General features: G+C 34.9%; 2 protein-coding genes across 3 annotated transcripts in view; both read left to right on the plus strand.

Annotated features, from left to right (window-relative positions):
* The window catches only part of Tmhs (Tetraspan membrane protein in hair cell stereocilia), a 72359-nt gene extending 67039 nt beyond the window's left edge, over positions 1-5320 (plus strand). For both annotated transcript variants that reach the window (XM_089646472.1, XM_089646473.1), the window contains exon 4: positions 3013-5320. In XM_089646472.1, the coding sequence (XP_089502598.1) occupies positions 3013-3245 (233 nt within the window). In that variant the 3' untranslated portion in view covers positions 3246-5320. The remainder of the gene's footprint in view (positions 1-3012) is intronic.
* Positions 5321-15954: 10634 nt separating this feature from the next.
* On the plus strand, positions 15955-19432 carry Prp38 (pre-mRNA processing factor 38). The gene is made up of 2 exons (XM_089646370.1): positions 15955-16653; positions 18735-19432. Exons 1-2 carry the CDS (start codon positions 15971-15973, stop codon positions 18955-18957), a joined length of 906 nt encoding a protein of 301 aa, XP_089502496.1. The 5' UTR covers positions 15955-15970; the 3' UTR covers positions 18958-19432.
* Positions 19433-22602: the final 3170 nt, after the last annotated feature.

Genomic DNA, 22602 nt, shown 5'->3' on the forward strand with positions numbered 1-22602 from the left:
GCCCAATCCCACCTCTTTCAATTCTTGCATACAATTATCCATGTATAGATTGAATAACCACGGTGACATTACGCAGCCTTGTTTAACACCTTTTGTGATATCAAACCACCCCGTAAAACCACCGTTTACCCTAACACATGCAACGCTTCCCTCATACAGAGACGCGATTGCCTGAGTCAGATATGTATTCACTCCATACTTGGACAACACCTTCCATAGCTTTTTCCTGTCGACTCGGTCGTATGCTTTTTGTAGATCTACAAAGGCACAGAAAAGTTTCTGGTTTTTTGCCAGAAACTTCTCAGTGAGCATACGCAATGAGAAGATCTGGTCCATGCACCCCCTTCCACTCATAAAAGCACCTTGCACATCCCATATTTTATCTTTTGTTTCCTTTCTTACTCTTTCAATCAAAATTCTACCATACAGCTTGCCAACTGAACTTAGCAGGCTAATAGCCCTATGATTCCCACATTCCATACGTGACCCTTTACCTTTGTATAATGGCATAATCACAGCCCTTCTCCAGTCTAAAGGCGTATAACCTTCCTTTAAACATTGGTTAAAAAGATTGCACAACCATGTGAGAATTATACGGCTACCTCCTTTAAAATATTCAGCAGCAATATTGTCAAACCCGACAGCCTTACCATTCTTCATACATTTAATCGAACTTTCTATCTCATCCATGCTAATTTCGGTAACATTCACTCCATCGTCATTCATATCTGATTCACCGCTGGAGTCACTGTCACTCACTTCGCTTTCGAAGACTTCCTCGAAATAATTCATCCATCTCTCTTTTATTTTTTCCTCATTCGTCAACATTTTTCCATCTTTTGATTTTATCACTTTCATGCTTCCGTTTTCTGGGCCACTCCGGGACCTTTTGACTTCTTTCCAAAACAACTTAATGTTTTCTTGGAAATGGTTTGTCATTTTCATTCCTTCTTCCTCTTCCAGGCGTTTCTTTCGTTCTTTCACTCCAACTCTTACTTTTTTCTTACATTCCTTATATACTTCTTTCGCTCGATACTTCTCTTCGCTGGAAGCACTGCCAGCCGCAATCAGACATAACCATGCTTTCTTCTTCTCTGAGACCAGTGCTTTAATCTCATCATCCCACCATGCATCACCTTTCTTCCTACCTTGCGTACTTATTCCACAAACCTCCCTAGCAGATTCACAAAGACACACTTTTATGTGGTTCCATGTTTCGTCTATGCTTAGACCATCCATTTCCTTCGCATTCAATCTTATCTCTGCACAATTCATATACTTACTTCTCATATTATCATTTTGTAGTTTTTCTATTTTGACTCTTGTTGGAGTTAGTACCGTTTTCACTTTAGAGCGCCAACCGCGAAAGAGGTTTACTCTTGACACTACAAGAAAGTGGTCAGTTTCGACCTCAGCCCCTCTGAAAACTCTTGTGTCCTCGGTAACAGCTCTCAACCTAGAGTCAATTACTACAAAATCAATAATTGACCTCTCATTTCCTCTTTCCCACGTATATTGGTGGATACCTTTATGATCGAAGAAAGTATTCGACACAAACAGGTTCCACTCTAAACATACTTCAAGTATTCTGTTCCCGTTGTCATTCGTTCTTTTATCCCCAAACATACCTAAGACCGAATCAAATCCGTCACGTCTAATTCCCACCCACCCATTCAAATCGCCTGCCATTATAATCCTTTCGTTCATATTTTTTAGTCTCATTACATCATTCACACCAGTCCAAAAATCATCTTTCACTTCATCGCTTTCAGAATTGACAGGGGCGTAACAAATAACAAGAAACACCCTTGTCAAACCGATTTTAAATCTGATCCACATTATTCTCGGACTTACACATTCATACTGCAACATACATTCAATCATTCTGGGAGACAGTAGCGCTGCAACACCTTGACAAGCCCTCTCCGTATCTGGTCTCCCAGACCAAATGACGAGCCTATCATTATGCTGCATTGTACCGCTACCCTTTTTCATACTCTCTGTTATACACAGTACGTCCAAACATTTGCTCACCATTGTATCACATAGTTCGTTCATCTTTCTTTCCATTCCTCCTCTAATGTTCCATGTACCAATTCGACATTGATCACGTTCCGTCCTCCTCTTTGCGCCACCGAAGGGTTGGCGATGTGATGGATAGCGAACCTCATCGACATCTTTGTCGGCCATTCCCTTCCAAGTACTACATAAACATCTTACTTATACAACTTAACATATCGTTACACACATAAAAAAAAATACATATTTATACGCTTAATATAACATTTAACTTAATCCTAAACTCAACCAAAGAAAAAACTGTTCCAGAATGACTAAACAAATAAACTACCACTAAAAATAGATATTTTATCACTGTATAATTGTTTTAAAACACTCCATGTAGACAGCAAACCAAAGAGCGCGGGTTCAGTCCGGTTTCATCCTTCATTTCCGATGTCATTATTTCACGCGCGGAAGGGCACGAGCGGTGGGGAGCGGAGGTTGCGGCAGGGGTTGCATGAGTCGCCAAATGACTCTCTTCTTGTCCGGGTTAAGGGTAGATTCCGAGAAACGACGATTCTGTGGCCTAGGCAATGTCATATGGCCCACATTCTATAACCGCACTGTATGCGTCGGACAGCGGGGTTTGCAGTATTGGTGCGGGTGGACGAGGGGCAAGGGGCAAGGGCCGAAGGGATGATCACATCTGGTGAATGTTCAAAGCACTGGTCTCGTATTATACACATTGGAATTCACACATCTTCGGATTAACAATATTATTTGTCACCTATTCTTAAAGTCGTTATACGTCCACACTGGTCACAGTACAATTAGTTTTTAGTACACTTAAGCAACTTGAACACAGTAAGGAACATTTATTGACACTTTTAAGGGCGGAATATATGAAATATCCCTTGTAATCATCGAAGAAAGACGAGACCGACCAAAACGCGTCAGGCTGCTCCGAGAGCCCGACTTTAACTCTTTTTTTTGACGTTATCTGTATTCCAGGTGAAGTCAACAACGCCTATGTGACAGACGCCGGCTCAATGACGGGTTCGCGCAAATCCATGACGCTACAGCCGGTCTTGCTGATGCAACCGCACCACCAGATGCAACATCACCAGATGCAGCACCCCCAGATGGACGCCGACCAGTACTCGCAGTTCTCCAACCGGACGGGGAGGTCCAAACACTCCAACAGGGGGGACTATTCCAGCAGCATGCATAACTTCCAGCTGTGAATATGTAAAAATAGGTTTTTTTTATTTTGCAGGAAGAAGTGTCTCAAATTTTTGGTGTACTTGAAGTACTTAAAGTTATTTCTAAGACTAAGTAATGTCATTTTTGTTTCATTTCCAAAAACTCCCTAAAAATTTTTTTTTTGCTAACACGGATACCTTCTGCGTACCTCCTGTAAGATCTCAAACTATAAGCCATTAGTGCTATCTCACATACAGTGAATCTCACTTAAGAAGTTTTCCCACGAAGTTTTGTTTTTCGTTCCTTGAAATTCCTCACCAAAACTGCACAAAACACAATTTTTTCCCACATAAAGTTTTGCTAAAACCGCTTCCCGCCTAAGAAGTTTAAAAAGTTCAGTAGTGAATCCATCACAAACGAAAACTAGTATCGAAATATACCTGAAAATGTCCCTTTTTTTCCGAAAATCATAACATTTATCACTTTGTTATTATTGTCTGCATCCATTAAAGAGGTTTAAGAAGTTCGGCAGTAAAACCAAAATAAACCGAAACTAGTGTGACAACATAGGTACCTAAAATAAACCCTAAAATATCTTGAATACATTTTACCCATGAAAATTATGGATACAATACTAAAAAAAAAAACTTAATTTTAAAAATTATTGTCACTCAAAAATTATTCCCGTTTTTTTTTTGTACGGTCCCTTGGAAAACTTCTTAAGAGAGTTTCACTATATTGCACTTTTTTCCTTCATTAATAAAGTTCATCAGGCCAATAATATCCATGATCTTCAAGACCCATATTATGCCAATAATATACCTACATGATACCCAATAATATCCATGCTACCCAATAATATCCAGGATACCCAATAATATCCATGATCTTCAAGACCCATATTATGCTAATAATATCCATGATCTTCAAGACCCATATTATGCCAATAATATACATGATACCCAATAATATCCATGATACCCAATAATATCCAGGATACACAATAATATCCATGATCTTCAAGACCCATATTATGCTAATAATATCCATGATCTTCAAGACCCATATTATGCCAATAATATACATGATACCCAATAATATCCATGATACCCAATAATATCCAGGATACACAATAATATCCATGATCTTCAAGACCCATATTATGCTAATAATATCCATGATCTTCAAGACCCATATTATGCTAATAATATCCATGATCTTCAAGACCCACACTGTGTCAATAATATCCATGATCTTCAAGACCTATATTATGCCAATAATATCCATAATCTTCAAGACCCACATTGTGCCAATAATATCAATGATCTTCAAGACCCTTATTCACCCCACCCAATCTTCAAAAAAAATTTCCCTTTCTTCTTGTACACCTTGAGTTTCTTGGCACTTTATTTATATTTCGTTTACGATTGTGAAATTGTCATACAAAAAGAATAATTTAAACATCTCTAAAATTCAGACAATTGTAAATAGTTTAAAAATTATTGACGTAATATAATGCGTGAAATTAACACTAACTGAAATTGTGTTTTCCCAAGAATTCTAAGCGGGTCACCTTTTTATATCAAGTCTCAATACAGTTTCAAATGAGTTTATTCGCCAATAGGAAAAAGTAAAAGTCAATTCATAAATTTGGACTTTTATTTTTATTTGTTTTTTTTTACCATTAAAAAACTGTTTAAGAAAAATCTAATTGGAAAATTTTAGGAAATGAATCTCCCATATGTTGTTTTATTGTAAAATTAGTGATATTATACAAAGAATGAAAGAACACAAGTCATAATCATTTTTATAGAAATAACGGTTTTTGTCATTCATAAGCAGAATATTTTATTATTCTACTAGCTGTACACCGCCACGCCTTGCTGTGACTCGGTCTGTCTGTCCAGATAGAGAAACAAGAGCGCGTGTTGCTTTTATATCCAATAGATGGCGCTGTTTTTTTCAAAAAAAGCATGTTTTTAACTGTCACAGATGACATCTATAAAATATAGGTATATAAAAATACATGTGTATTCAAAGGCAACGTTGTGTCAAAATTTTAATGGAATCAGACTTTCGGAGATTTAAGATTTTGAACATTCCATTTGTATTTATATATATACAGGGTGTATCGGCACTAACCCGACAAACTTTAACCAGCTATTCCTTAGCACATTTGGAGTAAAAAATGTTATGGGCACTTTGCTGTCCGGTAGCATTTTTTTTTCAATTAAAAACAAAAAAAATTGAAATTTCCACACTACATCACTGTCATTGGCATTGCGTTTCGTGTTCAAGAGCTGTTATAAGCAAGTATGTCAAAAAGCGTATTCGCTCTTTCGCACACACTAAATAATAATAGTTAAAAATGAAACGAATGGTGCCGTGCTATTTCGTTGTGACTGTAAACGTGCGCCAATATAGGTACACACGTGCATTATTCAACGGAATTCGAATAAAATATTTGCCAGATGGGTTTTCAAACTTTGTCAAAGGGTAAAACAGTGGTGACATGTGGTGAAAATATGAATAATAATTTTTTTATAAAAAAAAAACGTTACCGGACAGCAAAGTGCACATAAGATTTTTTACTCCAAATATGCTAAGGAATAGCTGGTTAAAGTTTGTCGGGTACGTGCCGATACACCCTGTATATATATATAGATAATTTAGTTTTTATAATTAATCCAAACGAAATTGTATTATGTATAAAGAAATATTTTACATTATGTAGTTATGTAAAATTTGTAAAATAGATAAGTTATTTTATTTTTGTTGTATTAAACCTAATCGACTGCTAAATTGTATTATTATTCAATTGTTTTTACTTATTATTAATAATTATATATCATCAACACCAATTATTAACCTTCCAGCGGGCGTGTTGAGAAATTTCCCTTGAGCGGGCGCTTGTCGTAAATTTTACGTCATCGAGTTTTCTCCATGTAAGTGGTGTTTTCTTACACAAATGTTAGGGAATTTTTTTAAGGATATGAAAAAGGATAATAGGCAGTAATTATTTGACTTTCTTAAAAAAAAAACGAAGCAACACTATAAATATATTAATATTTCAAAACAAAATATTTTATCGACCTATTTAGTCAGAATCAATATTCTCATCCTTACAATTGTTACAAACCACCTCAACTGAAGAATGGTTCTTGCATGTAAAGGACTGGCAACGGCAACACTTCATTGATGCTGAGGATCTTTTCTTATCCAGTGCACATAACCGACAAACACTGCATTTTGTAAAGCTTCTGTTTTCTTCTTCTGTTATCAGTTCAACTGCCCGACCGTAATTCACTTTGAGAAAAACATTTAAATCTTGCGGTAAATGTTTGACATTTGATTTGACTCTAGCATAGCTCGAAGCTCGATGCTGACGACTAAGTGGTAAGAGTGGGGGAAGCGAAAAGGCGCATCTGTCGTAAATTTTACGACAGCGCGCCCGCTGGAAGGTTAAATTACGCCTAGCTAAAATTTCTGTTTCCTTATGAAATCAGTTAGAACTCAAGAAATGGTTGAAAATGCATGTATATATTTTTTAAATATACGTAGTTCTTATTTTTTTGTATTAGGCAATTCACCCTAAATTATTAGTTCTTATTATTATTGTGATGTATTGCAGTGTTATAAAAAATTATTTTTAGGTACACAATTAATTTTTCTCCTCAAATTATTATTTCATTAAATAAACCATTACAAAGATTGCAACAATAACATTTGGCTGTCATCAGTTGTTTTGTTTTGCTCTATCTAAAATTAATTTTTTTCCATTCTATTTTGTTTTCTGGCCAAAAAAAAAGTGTAGTGTGTTGTGCCTTGAGGTTTCTTCTCCCTTTTGATCTTCCAGGAGTCACTTTTCGCTGCTGATTTCCAGATATTTATAAACTTTTTTACTTCTGTCATTTTTCATACTATTATTGTAGTTGTTTACTGTTGTGAATAATGGAGGAAGATTTCCCTCCTGGACCCCCTACAAAGCCCCCAGATCCCTCTCCGGACCCCCCAGACGGGGAAAATGTAGAAATTTCTGACAGTGATTCTGTCATTTTGACTTCTACCAAAAAAAGGAAATTTACTCCTTCTTCCCCAATAAAACTTGACTCGCCTTCGACTTCACAGTCCCCACCAGCACTTTCTCAACTTCCTCCAACAAACTTTTATTCTCTTCATTCCCGTGGCCCATTCATAGTATACGCCCAAAAAACTGAGCAAGGAAAAACCATCCACCCTCTTGAATTTGGCAAATTCCTATCAAATAGCAAGAATCTTTCAATCAAGCCTGGAGGTGTAAAAGCCGAGGGTCGCTTCCGAATCTCCGTCGAATTCCTCTCAGGGTCAGCTGCCAACAGTTTCATCAAAAATATCTTCATTTCATCTAATTCAAAGTTTAAGGCATATATCCCTACTTTCAATGTCACTCGCATGGGCCTGGTCAGAGGTATCTCGACCGATCTGTCCATCGAAGAAATTCTGTCTTCACTTTCAACCCCCCAACACATTGGCAATCCCATAAAAGCCAGAAGGCTAAATTACAAGGACTCCTCTGAGGGTATAATTTCCTGGAAGCCCTCCCAATCTGTCGTTATCACCTTTGAAGGTCAATCTCTTCCCTCCCATATATATTTATTCTTCAACTCATTACCAGTTGAAATGTATACTTATCCCACCACTCAATGTTTCAATTGCTGCCGTTTTGGTCATACCAAAGCTGTATGCAGATCTCAACCCAGATGTTTTAAATGTGGAGAAAACCACGCAGCTGACCAATGTCCTTCTTCCTCCTCACCTAAATGTTTTAACTGCTCAGGCTCACATACAGCTATCAACACATCTTGCCCAGAACAATCTCGCCAAAAAAATATTAAAATTTCTATGGCCTCTCAGAACTTGTCTTTTCTGCAGGCTTCTAAACTATTCCCGCCTGTCAAAAAATCATTTGCTGAGGCTTTATCCAGCAACTCCTCATCCAACCCTCTTCCCTCCACTACAACAACTTCTTCTCGTTCAACTAAATTCACATACAAAAACGCTATTTCTAAACCGGCTCCTGGATACGATCAGCAACAACACAACTCACTACTCTTAAATCCCAATGGTTCACCTCTTTCAAATGCCACAAATGGGTGTGCAAATAATTATAATCCGTCCTCAATGAACTCTCTTAAACTTTCTGAAAAACTCTCCCAAGACAATTCTTCATTTATCCAAACTCTTATTATGCTTCTAATTGACCTTATTTCTTCTCAAACTAATCTACCGTCCAACGCTGCTACTATTATTTCCACATTAAAATCATTTATTCAAAATGACTCTTCAGGATGTCAGAATACTTCAGTGGAATAGCCGAAGTGCTATTTCTAACAAATCTGATCTCCTTAACCTATTAAATTCCAACATTATTTCTTTGGCTGCTATCTCGGAGACTTGGTTTACTCCATCCACCCACTTTAATGTGGGAGGGTATTCCTGTCTCCGCGACGACCGCCCGGAAGGTTCGGGCGGCGGTGCTGCCCTTTTTATTAAAAAATCCATATCATTTTCCCCAATAAATAATATCAAACCCCCCAATGCTGACTTCCAAATGGTTGCAGCTAAAATAAAGGACACATCCTTTATTTCAGTCTATCTTCCCCCAACAGCCCACTTCAATAAACAAACTTGGTTGCAAATTGTAAGTCAACTAAGCCCTCCTTTCTTTATATTAGGCGATTTTAATGCCCATTCCCCCGTCTGGGGTTCTGCTTTCTCCGACCGAGATGGTCGAAGTGTGATGAATTTCCTAGATCAATCCAACCTTTTCCTTTTGAATGACGGATCTCCTACTAGGATCTCACGCCCCAGCACAAACCCCAGTGCAGTGGATCTATCGATATGTTCTACTAGTTTGGCTTCTCTCTCCTCGTGGGTGGTGTCCCCCGACCCTTGCTCCAGTGATCATTTCCCGATCACCATTACTTATCAAACTTCTTTCCAATCAGACAAGTCTCATATTTCGACAAAAATTAAAACGAAACACACCAAATGGGATGAATTTAACTCTCATATGGACAAGTTCCTATTAAATTCACCCGCCACCGATATATTTTCCGTCAAAGATGATTATAATAACTTCAAATCAATGCTCATAACTGCAATAAATAAATCAAATCCTCCCCCTAAAACTAAATCTCTCAAAAAACTCCCTCCAACTCCCTGGTGGGATGAGGAATGTTCCAAAGTAGTAAGAATTCGGAAAGCTAAATCTCTTTCCTATCGTTACAATATGACTATGGAGAACTATCTTATATACAAAAACGCTGAATCCAATGCCAAAAGGGTATTGAGGTCAAAAAAAAGATCCGGGTGGTACAACTTCTGCAGTTCAGTATCTCCGAACACTCCAATTTCGGAAGTTTGGTCTATGATCCGAAGATTTAGATCTTCCTTCAGTTCACCATCTCCTCGAGCGTCTCATTCTAAATGGATTGATGAATTTTTGGACAAAATTGCCCCCCCTTCTGTACCTAACTTAGATGAAATAACGCCCATCTATAATACTCCTATGTCTAATCATTGGCTAGACTCTCCGTTCACCTTAATTGAGCTAAAAAATTGTTTATCAACAGTCAAGGACTCATCTCCAGGCAGAGATGGTATACCTTACAGCATAATCAAAAATAGTAATGATAATGTTCTAAACCACTTCTTAAGCATCTTAAATAAAATCTTCCAGACTGGTATAATGCCTGATGACTGGAGTTGTCAAATAATCATCCCTATTTTAAAAACAAACAAATCACCAAATTCTGGATCCAACTACAGACCAATCGCTCTTTCATCCACCCTCAGTAAACTCTATGAAAAATTAATTAAAAACCGATTAGAATTTTTTGTCGAGAGTAAACAGCTTCTCTCTCCATCTCAATTTGGATTTAGGAAAAAAAATCCACTCAAGATAACCTTGCCATCATCAGTACTGATATTAATTTATCAATTTCTAAACAGGAAGTTTGTCTTGCCGTCTTTATAGATATAGAAGGCGCCTTTGACAATGTTTCCATCCCAATCTTGAAAAAAAAACTTCTAGGCCTTGGCCTTCCCCCCATGTTTGTCCAATCTATTACATATTAATCTATTTCTAGATAGAAAAATTTTCATTGAACTTCCAGATATTTTTCCTCAAAGTAGGTCTATTTGGAAGGGTTTACCACAAGGCGATGTATTGTCCCCCTTACTGTATAATATATACACATATGATATGCATGTCGCTATTCCCCCACAAGTAAAAGTTATTGAGTTCGCAGATGACATAGCTTTCTTCTTATCATCCAAAATCATCCCTCTCGCCGTCAAATATCTTAACGAAGCCATGAATGCCCTTTGCACATGGCTCACGTTAAATGGTCTTGAACTTTCAATCCAAAAGACTCAGTGTGTCACCTTCTCAAACCGCCATAAAAACCCCCCCGTTCAAATTTTATTTAAAAATTCTCCAATCCCCAACGCTTCTGAAGTAAAATTTTTGGGAGTAACATTTGATAGGAAACTTAAATGGTCTTCACATATTAATAATTTAGTTACTAAATGCGAAAAAAATTTAAATATCATCAGATCATTATCTGGCGTTTGGTGGGGTGCTCACCCTACTTGCATTAAGTTGCTTTACAACGCACTTATTCGAAGCCATCTTGACTATGCCTGCCCACTTTTTAGTACTGCCTCAAAAAATGTACTTGATAAATTAGACAAAATTCAATCTAAATCTTTGCGAATTATAACTGGAGCGATGCAATCGTCACCCATCAATTCCCTTCAAGTAGAATGTTCTGATCCTCCTCTTTATTTAAGGCGTCAACTATTTGCTGACAAATTTGTTCTTAAATGTTTAAATTCTAAATGTCATCAGGTTATCCCCAGCGTCTCGTTGTTCATTGACTCAACCCATTCATCTACAAACAGAGCTTCAACTAAACCTCTTCCTGACATCTGTAAAAATTTTAAGTCTCTCTCAGAGCTTCACATCATCCAAAATGATCTACTACCCTTATACAAATTAAAATATAGTCACGTCACCCTATCCCCAACAATAATAGAAGGGATCGGAATCCTTAAAAGTCATTCCAATCTCCCGGCCCGAACTGTCAATAATATGTTCAATGACATTATTTCATCTAAATGGCCCAACTTTTCTCTTTTATTTACTGATGGATCCAAATCTCCCGACTCTCCTAACTGTGGTATAGGTGTTAACGTTTACCACAATAATTCTAATGACAGAATATTTCATTCAATTTCAAATCAATTTTCAATATTTTCAGCCGAGTGCATTGCTATAATAGAATCTCTCAAATATATAATCAAAAATAATTTTGAACATTCCCTCGTTCTCTCTGACTCTCTCAGTTCCCTCCAAAAACTTAAATCCAGTCCTCTTCTTCATCCTGATGATCACTTTGTATGCCTTATTCGAGAGATGATAGCCTCCATTCAAAGCTATGGTAAAACTGTAACTCTGATTTGGATTCCTGGACATGTTGGTATCATGGGTAATGATATTGCGGATGCCTTGGCAAAACAAGGAGCGTCCAACCCTGTTGTTACCCTCTTAAACCACATTCCCCTATCTGACATTTTTTCCATCATCAAAGATAGATCCCGCAATGTTTGGTCGGAGTATTGGCACATTGCTAGTCAATCCAAGGGAGCCTGCTATGCCTCAATACAAAGGACTATTCCATCAAAACCGTGGTTTCAGCAATTCCCTCATTTTTCCAAAAAAGAAATTTCTTCACTCATTCGAATGAGGATCGGACATTGTTCCGTTCCTTCCCATCTTTTTAAAATTCACGTTGTTGACTCCCCAGATTGTACATTCTGTGGTCTAGAAGTGGGAACTTTAGATCACATATTTTTTGGTTGTCCCTCTCTAAACAAATATCCTCTATTCTATCAAGCCTTATCTAAAATTGCCTCCCCTCCATTCAACATCTCGTCTCTTCTAAGTCTGAACTCGACTCCAATTTTCATTATAATTTTGAAATTTGCCTATTTAAATAAAATTAATATTTAAATTCACCTTTCATTTCTCAATAATTTTAAATGATGGCCAAGAACACCCTTGAAGGGTGAAAGCCAGAAATAATTTAAAAAAAAAAAAAAAACCATTACAAAATTTCTACATGAAAAATAATATCTCAAATTGTTAATTTGAATCTTACAAATAATATATAGTATGTGCCTACTTACTATATACCTAAATGGGTTGTATAAATTCAAAGGCGGCAATCTGACTTTTTTGAGAAAACTGAGTAATGAATGTGGCAACATTGAGGATTTCGAACTCTAAATGTTTGAAAATGCGATTTCGTTTCAAACTTGGAAATCTGCTATAGAGTGAGAAAGAAATATGTCGATCTGTAATATCGACAATCACGAAGCTCCATTATGGTGACGTAATACAATTGCGGAATGCATCGGTTCATATAAACATATAACAAACGAGAAACAAAAGTGGAAATCTGTAAAATTGTTAGAATCATAACCTGCAATCATGACACTGTTTTTGAATCACAATGTCACTTTAACTATTCCAAAATTCTACAAATTCAAAAAGTCTCCCAACTCTAAATCGTCGTAAGTCTCCGTATACTATAATTATGTCTGCAACTGTTGCAAAACAACAGTCTCTGCAGCTAAGTCTCTCGTCTGTGGACAAAATTACAAAAAAAACTATAATTTTTAATGATAAACTAATGTTTACGAGACAAGGTTTTTTATGCATAGCACAAAGGATAACATTATTAGCCTGAAACACCTATACAAATTGAAAAAATCTTCCAAGAAAAACTACATGCCGCCAACGGGAATTGAACCCGCAGCCTTCTGATTGCCGTTCAGGTGCTCTACCAATTACTTAAAAATAATATTAAAAAAAACCTTTAAATGAACCAGAGATAAATATACATACTACAATTCTAATTACAAATTATAAAATAAAAAGATAAATACTCATTCATATCTGAAAATCGTACTAGACTCAAATATATATTTGAATTCCCTAAACTAAACACTCATTTTGCCCGACACCATTATACACTCCAAGGAAAAGGTTTTTAAAATAAATTACCAGATGAAATCAGAAGCATTATTGGTAAAATATGTACAAATATTGGAATCTAATCTAATGAATCTTACCCTATTCCCACCTGAAAATCGTACAAACAATCCTGTATTATTCTTTTTATCTTGAACGATCATTTTTTTTCTCTCTAAATATGTAAAAATATTTGTTATTTAATTCCATAATCATGTTTACGATGTAACCATAACTATATATACCTTTAAAAAAATCTTAATTCAAACAGAAATTTTCACTAAATGTATACTATGTTTTTCACAAAACAATGCTTGCACTGTAATATATAATTAAACTGATATTTTTTTCCAAATGTACACTCCTCTTTGATACACAAGCTTTAAATGGAAAATCAGTATAAAACGTAAGAAACAAAATGACCCATTATAAACCTAATTATTATGTTGTGTACAAAAGTTTTATTAATAAATAAATAAAATTATACGATAAAAATCAATAAGTATTCTGATTTTTTTTGATCTGCTGAAAAAAATAATAACAAAAGATTGCCGCCTTTGAAATTACTCAACTCAAATAATACATATTATAATAATATTCCAATCTTTAGATTAAATTTATAATGTTAGTGTGTAGCCAATTCGCCATGTAAAATGCTACCATATTATATATTTGTGTAATGATGTAATAAAGTAGGTATGCATTTTAAAATTATGTTTTTATTTGCATATCCCATTCGACCGAAAACACTTTGTGATTATGTTTTTAAAATCACAGTATTTAATTTGTTACAAAAAAATCCACTTGCATATTATTAACCTGTTCACCACTAATCGGGATTATGACATCTGACCAGTGGCAGCTCTTGTAAGGAGGTCATTTGGACCATACCCCCTAAAAATATGCTGCTTTAATTAAAAATTGGATTCAACAAACTACCTAATTATAAATGAAGTTTAAATATTTGCGGCGATTCGTAATCCGTAATCTTAGCGGGTCTAGTGCCATCTAGCTCCTAAATGAAGGGCTCCTGTATGTACCTAGCATGGGTTACTTTAAACTTTGACCGAAAAAGATATTATTTCTTTCTCTTCGCCTTAAAGACAAAGGAGGTAAACACTATTGTGTCTGACTCCGCGCTTAGTATCATACAAAATATATTTTTAAGGGCTTTATGGACATGACCACGGTGAGATAGAGCACTTCTATGCACTAAGATTTTCAGGTGAGGGAGATGTCAGAAAAAGGTCAGTCGAAAATTTTTTTTTTAGTATTAAACCGTCACGCGTTGCGTAAGGTTGTGTGCTACCTCTAAGTAAATTGCCTTGAAAAACTGCCAAAAGCCCTCGTGTGCAATGAGTAACTGACACTAGCCAAGGAATAACATTTCATTTTCAAATACACGCAAATGACTTATTATTATCGATTATTGTAAATAATGCAATTGTTTCCCGCTTGAAGATTTTATGCGTCGTTGGAGAAAATGCAAGGCCGACTAGAGTACAAGTCTGGACTTGCAACAAAATAAGTAGTCACTGCTGTTGCTAAATAAACTAAATAAATAAACTGTATAATCACTCTGTTTATTTATATGCTTGTGGTAAAACAACATACAAATCAGCAGTACCAATGATTATCAACAGCAATCGCGAGCCATTTGCAAACTGTTGTTGCTCTATTATGGCACGGCACTGAGTTGATCACTTGACACCTCAAAATCCGTCAGGCGCTGAGGCCAGCACTATTCTATGCATCTTTTGAATACCCAAACGCTGTCTGGTCCTATCGTTTATTTCATTCATACACACATGTTTTTTTAATGTCTATCTTTGTCACACATGATATCTTAATTTTGTGAGACAATAACAAATCTAGATGTATTGTAATGTCATTGCATTTATATTATGAGTAGTATGAAGTTATTAAAAAAATTATAAATACATTATGTAGTGTTTTTTAGTGCAGTTGTGTGGTTTTTATATGGGCTGTACAAATTATTAATTTATATGTTCCACATAGTTCCACACCTGCACCATCCATCAAAATACATATTTATTTATTTTATTTTTATTGATACATGATTTAGAGAAGACTACATGTGATTTTTTGTGATATTTCACCCTCAATGCTAGGGATGACCCTGTGTTATGGCGGGTGAATTTTACAGTTTGTGGACATAGAATCTATACATTACCATAATATAAAAAAGAAAAGTGATGTTTAGCTATTTTTGGTTACAAGAAGATGATGTTGCATAGTACAGAATGTTTTTATTGGTTCAAATAAAAAGGCCTTCCACATGATCCAACTTGCAAAACCCAACATGTCGGGTTTCTGCAAGTCGGATCGTGTATAGGCAAACCGTTTTTCGGGTAGTCGGAATAATAATAATTCGGTTGGCGGTTCAACATGTTGGGCTCTGAAAGTCGGATCGTAGGTATCTATTCGCCTTTTGTTTTCTCCAATGACTATATGGTTAAGTTTGTCAATTTATGATCCACACATAAATAAACCATTTATCCACACGTCAATGTACCCTAATAATTATTACGAAAAGCCGAAAATAATAGCCATAGTATAAGATTTATACAAGTACCTACCTCAACATGTTGTATTTTTACCATGGCAATACTAATACAACACCTCTAAACTGTCTATGACACTACACCTGTCAAATAGGAAAAAATGGCGAATCGGACGGTGAAAGACGCGAAGTCCGTCCGCGGAACAAATCCGCAATATCTTATAGAAAAGATCATCAGATCAAGAATTTATGACTGCAAGTTTTGGAAGGAACAATGCTTCGCCCTTACTTCGGAGCTTTTGGTGGACAAAGCCATGGAATTACGCTTCATCGGCGGAGTACACGGCGGTCACATTCACCCCACGCCGTTTCTGTGTCTTATTTTGAAAATGCTACAAATACAACCTGAAAAAGAGATCGTTGTCGAATTTATTAAAAATGAAGAGTTCAAATATGTCCGTGCCTTGGGTGCCTTCTACATGCGTCTAACTGGAAGCTCGACGGATTGCTATAAGTATTTGGAACCGCTTTATAATGACAACAGAAAACTCCGCCGTCAAAAGAGAGATGCTAACTTCGAACTGCTTCACATGGATGAGTTTATTGATGAATTAGTGAGGGAAGAACGTCTATGTGATATAATATTGCCGAGGATACAAAAGCGACATGTTTTGGAAGAAAATAATGAATTGGAGGCAAAGGTTTCAGCTTTGGAAGATGACATGGAAGACGTCCAGTCTGAAGATGAAAAGGATATCACAGACAGAAAGGAGAATCATAAACCCGCCAAGACAGAGGAAAAGATGAATAGAACGAGGGATAAAGACCGAGACAGAAGGCACAGGTACAATTTGAATTGCAATGTATATTTTGAAATGGTATTTATTTACAGTCAACCCAAATCATAACATAAAATAAACATTTTTCCAACAAAAATAGGTTATTAGATTGGGTCACGATATATACTTTTGGTAAACTTTGGTAAATATTTACCTACGACTACCGTTTTTACTACTACAAAAAATTGCCCCTTTAGTAACGCCTGCTCGCGTCCCCTTTAGAGTTATATCCCAGTTTTCAAGTAGTTTGTGGGCTACGCTAGGTTTGTATAGACTGGTTTGTGATTTAATTCTACCTAATCCAACCTAACCTAACATGTACGGAATATTTTCTCAAACGGTAGTCGTAGGTAAATAATTACCTAAACTTTTACTTACAACTACCGTTTTTAATACGCATTTTGGTAAAGTTGTCGAAATTCAATAGCTCTTTTAAAAAATTACTTGATTTGAACTTAATATCTAGTGGAGACAATTATTTAAGTCGGGGGAGATATAAACATGCACAAAATATAGGTTTTTGAGTTGTTGGTTTAAATCATTTTAATAATTCAAGCGTATTTCCTAACCTTCAAACCTAACTTTGATTGAAAACATAATTGAACTTTTACAATTTCCCCTGACATAAATAGTTGTTTCTTGTAGAAATTAATTCGAAACCAAGTGCTATTAATAAATTTTATGTATTTAGCGCGAGGCGGAATTGAACAAGTTTATCCGCATTTTTTTAAAAAACAACCTTTTGATTCAACCTAATGACAATAATGAACGACTTTTTGCATTTACTGAAAATAGTGACTTTAATATTGTCTTCGTATATATTAAATACACATATAGTATAATCCTTTACATTTGACATAACATTGTGGAAGCTAATCGATGTGAGGTTCAATAGGTAGGTACTGCCCACCTAAAAAATCTCTTAATCAGGGGCTATAAATGCAGGGTCCACCTAGTTCGAAATTAGGTACGAAAGTGTAAAAATAATTAATGCTAATGGATTGTAAAAATATCTTACACACCTGCGATCAGAATCACTGTCAAATTATGTAAATAAAAAAATACAGGGTGATATAAATACGTCATACATATTATATGAGATAACCCTGGCTTTTTATTATTTATATAAAGAAAAAATATATACAGGGTTTTCCAATAAGAGGTGTTATTTTGATATTCAATCGTAAAAGATCAATGGTTTTGTTGCTTGTGTGGCACGTAGCGCCGTCTTGTTGAAAGTAAACGTCCAGATCAATACCATCCAATTCCGGGCATAAAAAATCATTAATCATCTCTCGATAGCGCAATCCATTCACCGTATATCCACCATACCATATCCACCTCTGATGAAATTATGTCAAACATAAAGGATTTTACACATGTATTAATATTCACAGAATTAATATTAAATATCACAAAAAGTCGTTCATTGTTGTCATTAAGTTGAATCAAAAGATTGTTTTTTTTTTTTTTTTAAATGCCTTTTATAAACGGCAGTTGTTTGTAAAAGTTTTCTGTTTTTTTAAATTTGGTTGGAAAGTTTAATGGAATTCACCAAATTGACAGATTTTGTCAGTTATTGGTGAATACCAACAGCATCCTTTCTATTCCGAATTGTGTTCTATGGGGCAAAACTAAAAAATATCTTGCCTGTTTTTCCCTTTCTTTATATTTATTATCAGTCTATATTCATCTGTACTTTATTTAGATGTTTCTAATTACTCTCTTAATCGCTCAATATTTAGTATGTAACAGAATCCTATATATGTACACCTATACATATAGATGATCCAGAAGTTTCAATTGTTCCTATTATATATCGATTGCATAATATTATTCTATTTTCCTTATAATTTGTGTAACTCACTCACCAAGCACAAGAACCAGTGTCTTCTTTGGTGAGCTTGAGATTAAATATACATGTTTTTACCAATATGTAATTTATATATGTAACACCACTGTACCCACTTGCATATATCTATATTAAATAAAAAAATCTTTGTATTGGAAATACGATTCTTTCAAATCTTTGAATTGAACCTACTTGATTAATTCAATTGATTTTATTAATATTTTTTTCTTTCAGATCCCGAGAAAAGGAACGAGATAGACGTTCCGACCGAAAAGAAGAGAAAGACCGAAAGCGGGAGCGTTCGCGGAGCAGAGACAGGCTGAGGGAGAAGGAGAGAGATAGGCGCCATAACAGGGGGGACAGAGACAGAGAAAGATACCACAGGCCGCCCGTGGACACCAGGGGAGATAGGTACGAAGGTGACCAAAGACGGAGAGAACGAGATAGAAGATATTAAATATTACCTAAGAACTAAGAATATTGTCTATGTATGTATATTTTAGTTACAAAAATTAAAGTAAATGTTGTTTCTAACAATTAAATTCTTCATTTCATTTATATCATCAACTGTACATACTGTTGACATGAAGTCGTGATATCCTGGATTCAACTGTCGTTTGTGATGGTACACTTTATGAACTGAACTTCTTTTTTCTGGTGCCCTCTTCTAGCTGGAGGTTGGCTATCATCAGGGCAATCTTAACCATGTAGGCCGGAATAACTCTACAGAACTGCACTTGTGCAAACTACAAAGCCTTCGATTAGTTGTGAGTACGCTAACATTTAAGGAAGAAGATAATTTGGAAAGCAGGAAAGAAGATCTTTTTTGCTGATTTTAATATGAGATAGGACAGAAATACCAGAATATTTGGGACTCAAATAAATGCCAAAATATTGCAATGAAAGGTGTAGGTACCCCCTATTTGTATTTTAATGAATTTCATTCTTTAATTTATTATTGTTTAATATAACAAAAGTAATGAAAGTTTGTTTAGACTAATGACATTACAAACCTTATAGACTTGTTTCACAGATCTCAAAGTGGCTAGCAAAAAATACAGTAATAAGTTGTACACGGAAAGGCTGTCAAAATGAAAAATTCCAGTGCCACTCATTATTAACACTTTCCAGGCCATGCCCGGACCCTGTTCGATATACATTTTTCTTCCAATCGGCTGGCACTTCTATCCTGATTTGGCCGAGTATGAACTCCGTTCGTTTAGGTATTTCGGCTAATCGGCCAAGTTAAAAGGATGTAACAGTACTTTCCGCAGTAGTATTATATTGACTAGATGGTCAACTACTGTGATACAACTACGACATATAAAAGTTGACATTTATTAATGTAAAAGCTAAAATCATTCTTATTAAAATAAACTTATTTCGTATACTCCTCTTTGCCCTTTTTGTGCTAAAAATACTTCACTCGACTTTCCAGCTCCAACTCACTGGCAGAAATATGAAATTTTGATATGGTTGTTGATCATATTATGTAGATGTATAAACAATGTTATTTACATCCCTTTCTCTTCAATGGAAAATAAGAGACTTGTTATTAAGATGTCTTCTATGAAAATAATCATTCTAAAACTACAAGGGGATTTTGAAAGTCGCAAATTAGAATTGGCAATAATAATGATTTATTATTGTAATCTTATACATTGACTGTAGGTACAATTATTGGTTTAAAGTTAAAAAGTCGTGCATTTTAATCAATAAACATATATTTTTTATTTATTAAATTTACTTTACAAAACTGATAAGATTAAATACATTATTTATACATACTTCATATATTAATTTACAGATATAATACATTATGATAATATTGATTATAATACAAGAAACATAACTTTATCAACAATATTAAAGTTATTGAAATCAACTATTTAACTTTAATTATGTACATACTGTGCATGTTAATTATTATAATAACCCTTATTTAGGCACATCAAAAATCTTTTATAAATTATTGCTTACTTCTCACAAAGATAACTACAAGAAGCAATGAATTTGCAGGCGGACACAATTAACTTTGGATGGCCGCCCCTGTAGATATTTTGAATATCGAAAATCTATTAGTTTAAAAAACAGTAAATTTATTAGTTAGTTCCTGCTTTTGTCTTCTGCAAAGTTCAGTGTGGCAAGCTAAGTGACCTTATTAACCCTTAGGTGTTGCAGAATTGTGCCCACGCACGTGACAAAGCACTGCAATTGCAGAGTCGACCTTATTCATTCATTTTGCCTTTGGATATTACTTCGACCGGGTTTGTTAAACACGAAAATAAAAATGTCACTTTATCAAGTAGGGTATTGTCTTCGCGATGGCCTTAACAAAAATATATTTTTATTTATTGAATATTCTTGCGGACTCCTAAGGTTTAATGCAATACATTTACAATAAAAAATGGATAGTTTTTTTTTTAAGTGTATTAAGCCCTGGGGGTGACGGTGTATCCTTTGCTTGAGCCTGATCTTCGTTTTATGTGGACATGCGAAGGTGATTTCAATTAATTTGAATTTGAAATAGTTCCAAAATGTGGAATGAAATCGCGTTCGCATGGACTTCTCCCACCCAAAACGCAGCGTTAGTTTAATGCATAAGTCACCCTGATGTTAGTCAACTTTTGAAAGAAGAGAACGCAAGAATAAGAATGACAGATTGAAGACTAAACAAAAGCAAGATTCTTTTAATATTTTTTTTGGAGGGAAAAGGACCTACGGCTTCTAAAAATTTGTTCAATTGTAACAATTGTTTTTCATTACTATGGTAACACTAAGCTCCTCCCTTTATCTTTGAAGTTTGTTCTTCACATTCAACTAACAATTAGTGAAAAAATCATAACTAAATTTTTTTTTTTTACGTTTCTTAAATTTATAATTTTTATCTGTGAATTAGATTTTGTTTTAATTTGATTTAACATCTAATAAATGATACATACATTTCAGAAATTCAAAAAAATCTTCTTTCCATATAAATTATCTTTCTCGCATTGTCAAATAATTTTTTAAATAAATATCTTAAAATTGTGTTAGAATCATCTCCTTTCGGAAACTATCACTAATTTCTGAACACGTTTAGTTAAATTTAAAAATGTGTACTTGACCTGCTTTTTTAAACTTATAATTTTTTTCTACGAGTCATCTAGGTGTTGCCATTTAAAATCTTTTAAACAATTGCAGCAAGATTATTTTTTATCTTACTATTAACTATCAGACCTAGTGTTTGTGAAAAAAACATGATATGAGAATAATGAGTAAACAGTGAAGTAAATAAAACATGTACATGCAATGATGTTACAATACAACTAGACTCGTTATTGTCTCACAAAATCAAGATAAAATGTGGCAAGTAAGGAATAAACACTCTAATGTTTCCAGTAAATTCTAAATTCAAAAGTTGTTCATGTATGACAAAGAATATGTGCGTATAAACGAAATAAACTATAGCGTGCGGCGTTTTCGTTTTTGCATTGAATACTACATTCTACATCACGGGTGTGACTAAGATAACAAGCACGCTACTCGCTTACAATATAAGGCGAACACGGGATACTGTATGAAACAACCTACTGCTATGTGTTGCTACGTTGTTTCCTGATTACAAATCGCTAAAAGGTGCTGAAAATCTTCGGGAAACAATCTAAATAATTGTATTTTGTATAATAAAATAATTTCTATGTATTTACAAATGAAATCTTATTTCTTGGCTTTTACATATTAGTATTTTCCGAGTAATGAAAACAATTTCTCATCACACACAAGGTCTTTTTTAATGAAATTTACTTAGAGATAGCATACGACCTTACGCGATGCGTGGCAGTTTAGTACTAAAATTACAAAATCGAAAGCGATGCAATTGTCTTGCCACTTTGAGATTTCTACAGGGTAATGTTTTCATTTTATTAACAAAAACGATAACCTGTGATGCAGACCCAAAAATACAATTTAAATGGATACATTATATTTTACAGTAATTAAGTTTTAATATTACCTTTCTTGACTAATCGTTCATTTCTTTTCTAAATATGTTGCGTATTAGGCAGGAATTATTGTAATTAACTGATAATCTCAACGCGCCAATAAACTATAAATTGATCAA

Source organism: Hesperophylax consimilis, chromosome 24 (assembly GCF_061612785.1).
Source record: "Hesperophylax consimilis isolate HC1 chromosome 24, BYU_Hcon_1.0, whole genome shotgun sequence".
Taxonomy (NCBI): domain Eukaryota; kingdom Metazoa; phylum Arthropoda; class Insecta; order Trichoptera; family Limnephilidae; genus Hesperophylax; species Hesperophylax consimilis.